This window comes from Saccostrea cucullata, unplaced genomic scaffold (genome assembly GCF_032062105.1).
Source record: "Saccostrea cucullata isolate Sc308-1 unplaced genomic scaffold, CSIRO_AGI_Scuc_v1 ctg1986, whole genome shotgun sequence".
In the NCBI taxonomy this organism is placed as follows: Eukaryota; Metazoa; Mollusca; class Bivalvia; order Ostreida; family Ostreidae; genus Saccostrea; species Saccostrea cuccullata.
Window position 1 is genome coordinate 69,460 of NW_026938017.1, and position 11,662 is coordinate 81,121.

Genomic DNA, 11,662 nt, shown 5'->3' on the forward strand with positions numbered 1-11,662 from the left:
TATACAAAATAGGAATTTTTTTCTCTTTTATTTTCATAGTCATGACACTGGTACATGTTTACATTTACATATCTTTTCTAACTTTCACCGAAGGAAAATTTCCCTTTTGCAAAATCATTAACAATTCTAATTAGTTTTTTTTTTTAAAATAAAATGCCCTAATTTTTGGCAAAATATTTTATACAAAATTTCTCTCATGTTGAACATTAATGCACGATTACCATAAAACCATATGCGTTAATATATTCAAGAAGTGGTGTAAATCAATTCCAAGGAACTTATGGACAATTTGAAATCACAAGATTTTACAATAATCAACACTTTAAAAACTTACGACTTTTCAACTTTATACACAACCATTGCTCACGATTAATAACCAGAAGTCTCTGTCGAGACTGTAGCTCTACTGGTTTGTACTTATCAAAAACCATTGCACTGTTTTATGTATCTCTGTGTAGTCTACTTGTGTGCCAACTTATTTTGAAATCAAACTAAAACTGTAGAAGGAGTAGCGTTTTAAAGGAATTTCACAGGAAATTCTATTTTTAGTAACCATGGCAACACCGTTCATCGAAATCAAAAACAAATGCACTATTCTATGCATCTTAGTGTAGTCTACTTGTGTGCCAGGTTATATTGAAATCAGACCAAAACTGTAGAAGGAGTAAAAGGAATTTCACAGAAAATTCTATTTTTAGTAACCATGGCAACACCGTTCATCGAAATCAAAAACAAATGCACTATTCTATGCATCTTAGTGTAGTCTACTTGTGTGCCAAGTTATATTGAAATCAGACCAAAACTGTAGAAGGAGTAGCTTTTTAAAGGAATACAGAAAATTCTACTTTTTCATGGCAACACCGTTCATCGAAATCAAAAACCGATGCACTATTTTGTATCTTAAGTCTACTTGTGTGCCAAGTTATATTGAAATCAGACCAAAACTGTAGAAGGAGTAGCGTTTTAAAGGAATTTCACAGAAAATTCTATTTTTAGTAACCATGGCAACACCGTTCATCGAAATCAAAAACCAATGCACTATTCTATGTATCTTAGTGTAGTCTACTTGTGTGCCAAGTTATATTGAAATCAGACTAAAATTGTAGAAGGAGTAGCGTTTTAAAGGAATTTCACAGAAAATTCTATTTTTAGTAACCATGGCAACACCGTTCATCGAAATCAAAAACCGATGCACTATTCTATGTATCTTAGTGTAGTCTACTTGTGTGCCAAGTTATATTGAAATAAAAATAGAAGGAGTAGCTTTTTGAATTTCACAGAAAATTCTATTTTTAGTAACCATTTTCAAAAACCGATGCACTATTCTATGTAAAGTCTACTTGTGTGCCAAGTAATATTGAAATCAGACCAAAACTGTGGAAGGAGTAGTGTTTTAAAGGAATTTATTTTTAGTAACCATGGCAACACATCACCGAAATCAAAAACCGATGCACTATTCTATGTATCTTAGTGTAGTCTACTTGTGTGCCAAGTAATATTGAAATCAGACTAAAATTGTAGGAGGAGTAGCATTTTGAAAAATTGTTTACAGACAGACGGACAGACAGACGGACAGACAGACAGACAGACAGACAGACGGACGGACGACGGACGCATTACTATCGCATAAGCTCTTCTGGTCTCTGACCAGTAGAGCTAAAAATCTGGGCTTTCTGATATCACCGAAAGCTGCTTTTTCAATAAAACTGGAACTTGTAAATTTACGTACCTTGTCATTGGTCATTTGCAAAATTATTTTGTCAAAACATTCTGATTGTACACACAAGTACTCTGAAGTTGACATCAAAAAGATGCTTGAGTTTCTGATTGACAATATCCATGTTTTTTGGAGACCAGGTCTTCTAACAATCTATTGGAATTCCCATGGTAACCAACTGCGCGCCGTTATTAGCAGACCTATTTTTGTATTCATATGAAGCAGAATTTGTGCAAAATCTTATTGCTGTTTTACATCCCCCCAAACCTTTGATAACTGTTTAAGTCAATGCAAACCACGAGGTTTTTGAAAATTATGTTTTCTATCCCAACAGTATATTCGAAAACCACGGAATTTTTTTTACAAGTTAAAACAGCTGCTAATTATAAATTTGAAGGAAAAGAAACGCCTTCTAATTCCGTATTCGAATGTTTAACACCGAGATTACTTTTGTTTTCTGTCCAAATCAACTGTCCGAAAGACTGCGTTTGGATTATTATTAGTCTCAAATTTCAATTTTATAGGCTACAAGGGGAAAATTCAAGCTTTATGTCTTAAAAGAATCATTACTTGACAGATCCGAGTCGGTGAGTCAGTAAAATACAGGAAAATATAACGAAAACAGAGATAGAAGCGAGGAAAGGGTCCAGAATGTTGTCCTCCCTTGTGTTGCTCCAGGTGAAATATCTTTCACGATTTTTTTTAAATTCCAAACATTGATTTTCATCAACAAAAAGAGCATTAAATTCAAATGGAAAATAGTTTGAAGTATGAAGCGTTGCTTACTTTTTCAGAACTGAATAATATGTCAAATCATGATGTGATATGGTAAATAGAAAGATCTATTATTTTTTTTCTCATAATAAAATTAGAAATATGAGGTATATATAAAAATAATATTTACTCTCATACCCAATTCTCATTAGAAAACATACTGAAGCATTGCTTTTTAAATCAGAATATCAAACTGTTTTCTGTGCTTGTAAAAAAATACGCATCCAACAACAAGAGTTATCTTTCCATTATTGCCCTTGAAAATATTTTTTAGTGAAACAAAATATTAATTAAATGTTTATAAACAATTCTGCATCTGAAATTTCTGTACCAATTAAATGACTTACACGTTAAGAGATAAAAATATCTCAATTTACACCGTTTAAAGGAACTTAGTGTAAATGTTTTAGGTAAACTATTATAAATAATTGATAAAAAAAATATTGGCAATAGAAACTAGAAATCCACATCTGAATGTTATAACAGATTCGACTGAGCCTACTTTAAAATGGTCCTTATGAATGAAATCCGACATGACAATTCATTGAATTTCATGGGATATTGTCTTCAGAAAGTTATCTCTCTTATCAGAGGAATATTACCCCTTAAGTATCATCGTATATGATTTTTTTTTAAAACAAATAATTATTGCACGCCAGGAGCAAGCTCCTTTGGAAGAGAGGAAACCATTTTAGCTGGTTGATTTCAGTCGAATCGTACTTTTAAAAAAAAACTATAGAGAATAAAATGTAAATTGTTGAATTTATTTGAAAGCGTTATGCACATTTGAGAACAATTGAAATAACCTGATTACAAATATAGGAGTTTGAAATAATACAACACATATATTTTCTAAATTTGAAAAAAATTAAAAGTTCGAGATTTTTTTCAAATATAACAAACTTCAGTCATATTTGCAACAGCGCTTCTCATCGTTGGGGCAGTCGCCGCTTTCAAATTCGTCATATCCACAGTCCGTGTTTTTACATGAACAGTCCAATTCGCTGGGTCCATAGTTGTATACCGACGGAGAGTCAAAATAGTAGGATGGCTCATATTGGTAAAAATTGTAGTTCAGCTCCTGCTCCCGGCCTTTAGGAAATAGAAGTTAAGTTCGTCGTATAATTTTGTAAGATAATACGTGTAAAATACCTATGGCATTAAGGTTTTCTGCATCATTCCTGTGGTAAAAGTATCATAATATGAAGGAGCTATAATTTTAAGTTAGTTGCTTCGATAAACAGTTTTTAAAAATACTTACGACCGCCATTTTTGCCTCCTCGTCTGATGATACGACCATTGTCATTCACCCTCAAGCCACGACGTCCCGCTCCATACCGCCCTCTTCGAATGGCACTTCTCTTGTATCTCTTTGAGGGGGTTTCTGCGGCATATCTCTCGGGGGTAGTCTCCCGCTTGTATCTTGGGTCATATCGTGGGTTTTCTGCGTATCTCTCTGGAGTTGCTTCCCGCTTGTATCTTGGGTCATATCGTGGATTTTCTGCGTATCTCTCTGGAGTTGCTTCCCGCTTGTATCTAGGGTCATAACGGGGATTTTCTGCGTATCTCTCTGGAGTTGCTTCCCGCTTGTATCTAGGGTCATAACGGGGATTTTCTGGAAAAAGAATTGAAATTGTGTTCAGATTAATGTCGTGCAGAAATAAGAATGTATGACATACTTAATATCTGCAGGGCTTAAAAAATTTTGTAGGGTTTATATCTTCATGGAATTTTGCTGTCATTTAGAAATCATTTTTCTAAAATAGTTATAACCAATTTTCTTTATTGTTTCGGCAATTGTTCTTATTTTAAGCTTCTTAATATATAATTATGATATTATCAAATACATGTATTAAAAATATCGCAATCATGCAAGACTAATTTAAAAAAATCCTTTTATTTGATGTAAAAAAAATTCTTTGTCGGCTTTCTGTCAAGCAAAACTTAAGAATAAATTATGTGTATTATCTTACAGTTTAAATGTATGTTATTCTTAATAAATCATATTAGTTTTTTTTTTACGAAAAACCGTGAAATATATTCATAAATTGACGTTTCAGGGAGACTTTTTTAAAATAATAAAAACCTTAACCAATAAAGACCGTCACGGGAGTTGTAAGAATTAAATAAAACACCTTTCTCCTTACATCGCCGAGTTAATAGAAATATCCTATTTATCAGATTGATTGACAAATGAGACAAATTCCTCTTCGCTACAACTGTTTTATTGTCGTCCAGACAAATTGTGTGACAGCCTGTCCACTACGGGTCAGTACGTCTCATAATAAAGAAGGCAAGCGCGGTCTACCTTTTATTATCAAGAGTATATTAACTGACAATCGAAATTGATAAGGACAATCTAAGTTTTATTCATTATCAGGTGCCCGCAACTGACACAAATGCTTCTCGCACATACATTAACAATATACCACGTTATTTGGTAAGAAGTAAATCGATGCTTATTCTCTGAAACTGGTCTACGTTTCCAACATGCATTTAATGCTTCTGTTTCATACATGCATATGGACATTTTACATGAAAAAGACGTAAATGTTAATCTTAAAACCAACTCTATGATAAACGTTACTACTTTAACTTTACAATCGTCAACTTCCCTTACTTATGTAGCAATATACCTTCTACACTTGCATACTGAGTTTATATGTCTCTGTTGATTCGATACGCAAGAGCATACTCTACGTATGAACAATTTCTACAGACAAGGTGATAAAAAAAAAGAATTTCGACAGTCTCGTTTAAAGTCGTCATTTCTAAAGTTCTATGGTCGATAAAATGACATTGTCAGAAAATACAATTTATCATTGAGTCAAATGAATGACGACTGTTAGTCCATTATGTATACACTGAACTGACGACGGATTTTTCCATTATTTCCCGATCATGACAAGGAGCACACGGCGGGTGTGACCGGTCGACAGGGAATGCTCACTCCTCCATGGCACTTGATCCCCCTCTGATGTTTTGGAGGTTACTCTGCTCCTATTTTGTATTGGTTTATGGACTTTTGATGTTAAATACTGTTCATTATTTCCATATATTCATCAATATTTTTAAGGCAGAAATATGAAATTTTAATTATATTTCTTTTGCATGTTTTGAGCAGACCCAGACTTGACTTTGTTCAGTTAAGTTGCTCATTTGAGTTAAGGAGAAGAACATTGCCTAACATATCCCTTTCTTTTGAAGGGTAACACGCGTCCTTTGGCAATATACTAGTGCTGATTAAATAGTCTTGAAATATAGATAGAGACAATGAAGTAACCGTTCAGTCAAAGAAAACCTCATTAATATTAAAAATCTATGAGCAGGGCATATTGCACAGATCCCTAGAAATGCCGGGTATTCATAGGGAGTAAGCTACCCCTTCTACCGGAAGCGGTCGCCGTGAGACCTATATATTGAACAGGAATATTTTGCAGTCAGATTTAGCATCAAACAAAGGTCTAATAATTGGTTTGAAACATGTTTGCAAAACTACGATTCAATTATTGGTTGTATTTGCTTACCAGGCATTATAATGACCAAAGAATTTAGAAAATATTAAAATGTTAAAATCACTTTTACATCAAATCGTATGTAAGTAGCCCGCTTTGGTTTAAAAAATTGGTTGTCCTCAGAATAACTCCACTCGACTATAGAATAGAATCGGGGACATAAACAATTTTATATGCTGGTAATTTTGATTTATATTAAATTGAACTTTATAAATAAACTTGATAATGGAAAAGATAAATAATTCTCTTTTGTCAAATAATTTAGAAAGTTATTCGAGAATTTTTCAAAGAGAATTGTGTAAGCAACAATTGTCTCCTATTCGCGAGTGTTATTTGGTTCCTCTTAAAAATTATAAAGGCTGTGATTTTGTAAAATCGGATTAAAAAGTAAAGTTCATCGATGTTTAATCACATACTAAAAATCAGCTCAACATTTACAAGCTTTCAGACTGGCAGGCAAAATATCTTACAGACAGGTATGGACAGTTTACGAGAAAACCTCCAACACCCCCTTTTTTATCGGTAAAAAAACCCATAAGAATTCCTTTCCATGAAAGATTTGATATCGGCATTAACAAAGATCAAGGAAAAAAGCTACACAAAATTAAACATTAGCAAAAAATTATTATGCCTGATATTATTAATAGAAGAAAATAAATCTGATGACTTGTTTTGTCCAAAATGGTTTTAAAGATATTAGTGGATGATTCTATTTATTATTCTCTGTATTTAATGTGTTTAAAAATTATTCTTGATGTTGACAGAACTTTTTGATAATAAAAAAATTTCGGTACAAGATTTTTTAAAACGTATTTTGACTTACCGGCTATGCATATTTGAATGAGTACTACCAGTCCTAATAGAGAGATTAGTTGGCTCATGGTGGTGGTGTTTTTGCTGGCCTTTCACAAGACGAAAGCTCCAAAGCAAATGTCGAGAGATTTTGAATTCTCAGCTTAAATATGTATTGCACGACCGTAAATAATGCTTAGGTGGGACGTTTACGATTAGTTCGATCATATTGTTTGTCACATTGAAGTCATCTTCGCGGAGGAGAAACAATAAATATACATGTTAATAGTAAATGGCAAACATGGCAAATGAAGAAAACCACTAGTTAAAGCGTCATCTCTATTAATAAAATATTGATTGTCATTAAAGTAATTGATCTGGACACCTACTTCCAAAAGATTGCAAATGTAACTTAACTATACAGTATATTGCATTCCAAGTATTGTTATTTGAAATGAATCAGCAACTGATCTATATACTTAGTGACAATCTTTCAAATCAAATATGGTTAATTATTTAACGTGAACATGGTCAACATCCAGTTATTTTTTTTTCTTTCAAAAAACAACTAATAAACCAAGCAATATATGAATTTTTATTATCCCGCGGAATGACCTGACTGAGAAGGAATGCAACAGGGGCACCTCCAGCTGGCCACGTTGTATCAGGCTCCTGTCAATAAACGTCAGCTATACATTCTCGTATCAAGCCCCCACTTCCAATTGCTTGGCAACGAGACTTGCACGAATGAAATAGTTTGAGCTATTTATAAGGATATTAAAACCTGCCTCTGAAAATATAGAATTACATGTAGTTAAACTGCAATACGCCTCTAAAAATATTATCAAATTCATAGTCGTTGAATCAACAGTTACATGTGAAGAATATAAACAAACCGTGCAAATGAATGGAATTTTTTTTTAATTTAAGGGACATAACTCTGTCAAAAATTGCATGTTTGATCGTTCCCCGAACAGATCCCGACCTAGAAATTCTATGTAAAACCTGTATACCAAATTTCTTTTCAATATGTGTTATTGTCTTCGAAGAAAATGAACGGATACAGTTAGTAGACCGACAGACAGCAGCTAAGCAATATGCCTCCCTTGTTCGAAGGGGGCACAAATATTGTGAAATTAATTACATACCCAGGGACTTTCGGATGTGCGAAAAAAGGATTTGCTTGTTAATCTTCTTTTAGATTATCTGGATACATGGCAAGCAGCAAACAGCCCGGATGGTTATAATCATTATAACGCCCCTTATAAAATCCGAATATCGCTACATGATCGGAAGGTCGTGAGTTCGAAACTTGGCCGCGACTGACCTAAGTCGATAAACTACAAGTCTCTGACGAGACTGTAGCTCTACTGGTATATACTTATGACAAGGAAGAGAAAAGTTGCAGTTAAACTTTAAACTATGCAACAGCAAAACATTAAAACTTTATCATTGGTTTAGTCATTTTCCTGGCAAGATCAGTTGAAATCAGACCAAAACTGTAGAAGGAGTAGCATTTTAAAATATTCAAAGAAATCTCTATTTTAAGTTTTTTTTTAGTTCATCGAAATCAAAAACCGATACACAGAATTATTATCTTAATGTAGTATACTTGTGTGCCAAGAGGAGTAGCTACGTAACCATGGCAACACCGTTCATCGGATACACAGGATGATGTATCGTAGTGTAGTGTACCTGTGTGCCAAGTTATACTGAAATCAGACCAAAACTGAAGGAGGAGTAGCATTTTGAAAAATTGTTTAAAAACAGTCAGACGGATGACGGACACCTTACTAAATCGCACAAGCTCTTCTGGTATTTATATATATTTATAAACTGTAAAAGTTTTAACTTTATTCCTCATTGTTTTAGAGCTATTTTAAAAATAAATTTTTGGACATTTTGACCTTTAATGAAACCTAATTGGAGTCATCTCGTTTGTCAGTAAATCTAAGTGCTAGGTGACCAATACCCTGCAAATTTATAGTCAATAAAACATCCAGAAATCTTATGGTATATAGATGGTATGATATATCAATATTCTTGCCTTTTTCCTTTTTATGAAAATTGACTATCTCTCACAAAGTCATGTTTAAGTTTTTATACAATTGTACATTTTATATACATTTGAGCGTTTTATATTTAAAATATGAAACACTCAGTTCACGATATAAAGATGGAATTAGTTTCGCCGTAGTCTGTCATAAACCCCCGGATTTCAGTAAATCATCGTTCTTCCTGATAAGAAGAGGTGATCATAGTAGCTCCTCTGAACAATCATATATACATTACGCATCGGCGCTAAACACTCAGGGAATGAAGGTTTAAGAGACGGTGTCTTTGATCAAGTGGGAATAACAAAGGAAGATCATTCAAATAAATTCTCTTAAATAATAAACATAACAATAGGAATTTTTTTTATCTAAGTTTTATTTGATGAGTAGGAAAAACATATTTTTTGTACCAGTTATTTTTGTCAAGTAGCTGATTCATTCTAGTTTGTAAAAATCTATATTGGGCATTTATTGATTCAGAGAGGATCACAATTAGGTCGCCTATAGTTCCCATAGAACCGAACATCTGATGGGGTCATATAGTGTCACTCCGGCATGAATTCGTGGCTAATTATTTTTTATTCTAGGATTAATTAACATTTTCGTTTCAGGACAGTATTTGAAGAAGGGGCCAATTGGTCACATTGCGCACTTGCCCCCAGTGGCAAGGAAAAAGGAAAAGTTCATTATATACGTATCACTACTTACTATGAAGAAATCAACGGAATAAAGACGTGTGCAAACATATACCATTTCCATACAAAAATATTAATAATTTATTATTGTAAAGCTATAATATTACCAAACAATTTAATATTTGTGGAAATGACACCACAGGCACCTGCTTCGTATACGGGGCACCCCTACTTATTTTTACGTTACCTGAGTATTGCTATCTGTTTTCGTCCGTCGTCGTGCGGTGTGCGTCGTTTGTTAACATTCGTACATTTTCAGCTTCTTCTCTGCAACCGCTCAACGAGTTTCAACCAATTTTATCACAAAGTATCTATGGGTGAAGGGGAATAAAAATTGTGAATTTCATGGTCCCTGCCCCCCTGAGGGCTGGGACCAAAACCACTAAATTTAATGCAATCTTTAGAAATCTTCTTCTTTACTCCTACACATCAAACTGTTTGCATGATTGCAATCAGCATTGAGTCTTCTACCAAATTTGTGAAGTTCATGGCAATCTTTAGCTATAAATCTTCTTCTTTACTCCTACACATCAAACTGTTTGCATGATTGTAATCAGAGAAAAAACGTTGAGAAAATTAATTGGATTTTCGTATTTATATGGATTATTTTTTGGGATAAAAGGCATAAGCAATCTCAAATTTGTGAAGTTCATGGCCCCAGGATAGGGGTTCTAGTGCTAGGACGGAGCTATACAGATTATATAGTGAAAATGCATTATTTCTTTGAAAATCTTCTTCTCTACATCTGGGTGTTAAATAAACAAGTGGCCCACGGGCCTTATTGGTCACCTGAGTATTGTGTAACAAAGTACTTTCAAACAATTAAAGAACAAGGTTCACCTTTGCTTTATTTGGCCCTGTGTATTTCTGAAAATCTGAAACTCAATAGTTTTAGTTAACAATGCATTAAATATCCCATGGATCTTCGGTGACTGCGTATCTATCAAAAATGACGTAATTTTCTGGCTATTCAATGCATTATGACGTCACAAATTGCGTCAAATAGTGTACAAAAACGGCCAATTTTTAAAGCTATTTTTCAATATTTAATATAGAACGCAACCTCTGATCTAAAATATGCAACTCGTATATGATAGAATTGTTTTTGAGAATTAGAAGACAGGTTTTATATTTTAGATCAGAGAGTGCGCTCATAGTATTTTTCTGCCCTGAAAGTACTCAATTATACCTGTTTACCTAGAAATTCAAGAACATTGCAATTTCATAAGGCCAGTTCTCCAAGACCTGGACTTTTAGGAGAAAATTTTTAATACGATATGAAGCACTAAGTCTCTATTTTATTTTAATGCTTCAAATTGAAAATCAAGTGTTGATCAATCAATTGGTATATCTACAAGGCCATTTTATGCATAAAGTGAACCGACTTCTTTGGTTCGTGTTTTAAACCAGAGGCCATGAAATTCACAATTCACAATTTTGAAAGAGGCACCATTGCTTATCATAATTATTAACTTAGCATGCTTACTCTATTTACTTAATACCCAGCTGAGGTAGTTCAGAGTAACAAAGAGAAAATGCACTTCCACTTTATACCTCACTCCAAAGGAACCACTGGCCCAGGGGCCATGCACACATTTCAAAATTTTGCAAATTTTATCATAAACTGGTTGATTAATACAAAGAGCAGATTTCAAAGCATTAATTTATTTTCAGACTATGTAACTCCCCCCCCCCCCCCCCCCCGAACAACGGAGCATAAAAAATCACTTTGCTAGATGCACCTTTCTTCATCATAAATATATATACTTGGATCATCGGCATAAAACCCAGAAGCAAAGGAAAATATTTTCAAAGTATTTTTACTATTTAATCAATAGAGCCCCGCCCTAACACCAGAACCCCTGACCCTGTGGCCATAAAATTCACAATTTTGGAAAAGGCACTCTTGCTTATCATAACTATGTGCTAAGTTAGTTTATATAATACTCAGAAGTAGAAAAGATTTTTAAAGAATGAATGCATTTTTACTATATAATCAATAGAGCTCCGCCCTAACACCAGAACCCCTGACCCTGGAGCCATAAAATTTTATGACGAGGAAGACTGCGTCTTCCATATTTGTGAATTTCATGGCCCCTAGGTCAGAGGTTCTGG

At 33.8% G+C, this 11,662-nt stretch overlaps 1 protein-coding gene across 1 annotated transcript; it reads right to left on the reverse strand.

Annotated features, from left to right (window-relative positions):
• Positions 1-3,277: 3,277 nt before the first annotated feature.
• On the reverse strand, positions 3,278-6,897 carry LOC134249281 (uncharacterized). Its single transcript, XM_062731650.1, has 3 exons — positions 6,830-6,897; positions 3,753-4,106; positions 3,278-3,583 (listed from the first exon to the last, which is right to left on the reverse strand). Exons 1-3 carry the CDS (start codon positions 6,885-6,887, stop codon positions 3,396-3,398), a joined length of 600 nt encoding a protein of 199 aa, XP_062587634.1. The 5' UTR covers positions 6,888-6,897; the 3' UTR covers positions 3,278-3,395.
• Between the last annotated feature and the right edge of the window lie 4,765 nt (positions 6,898-11,662).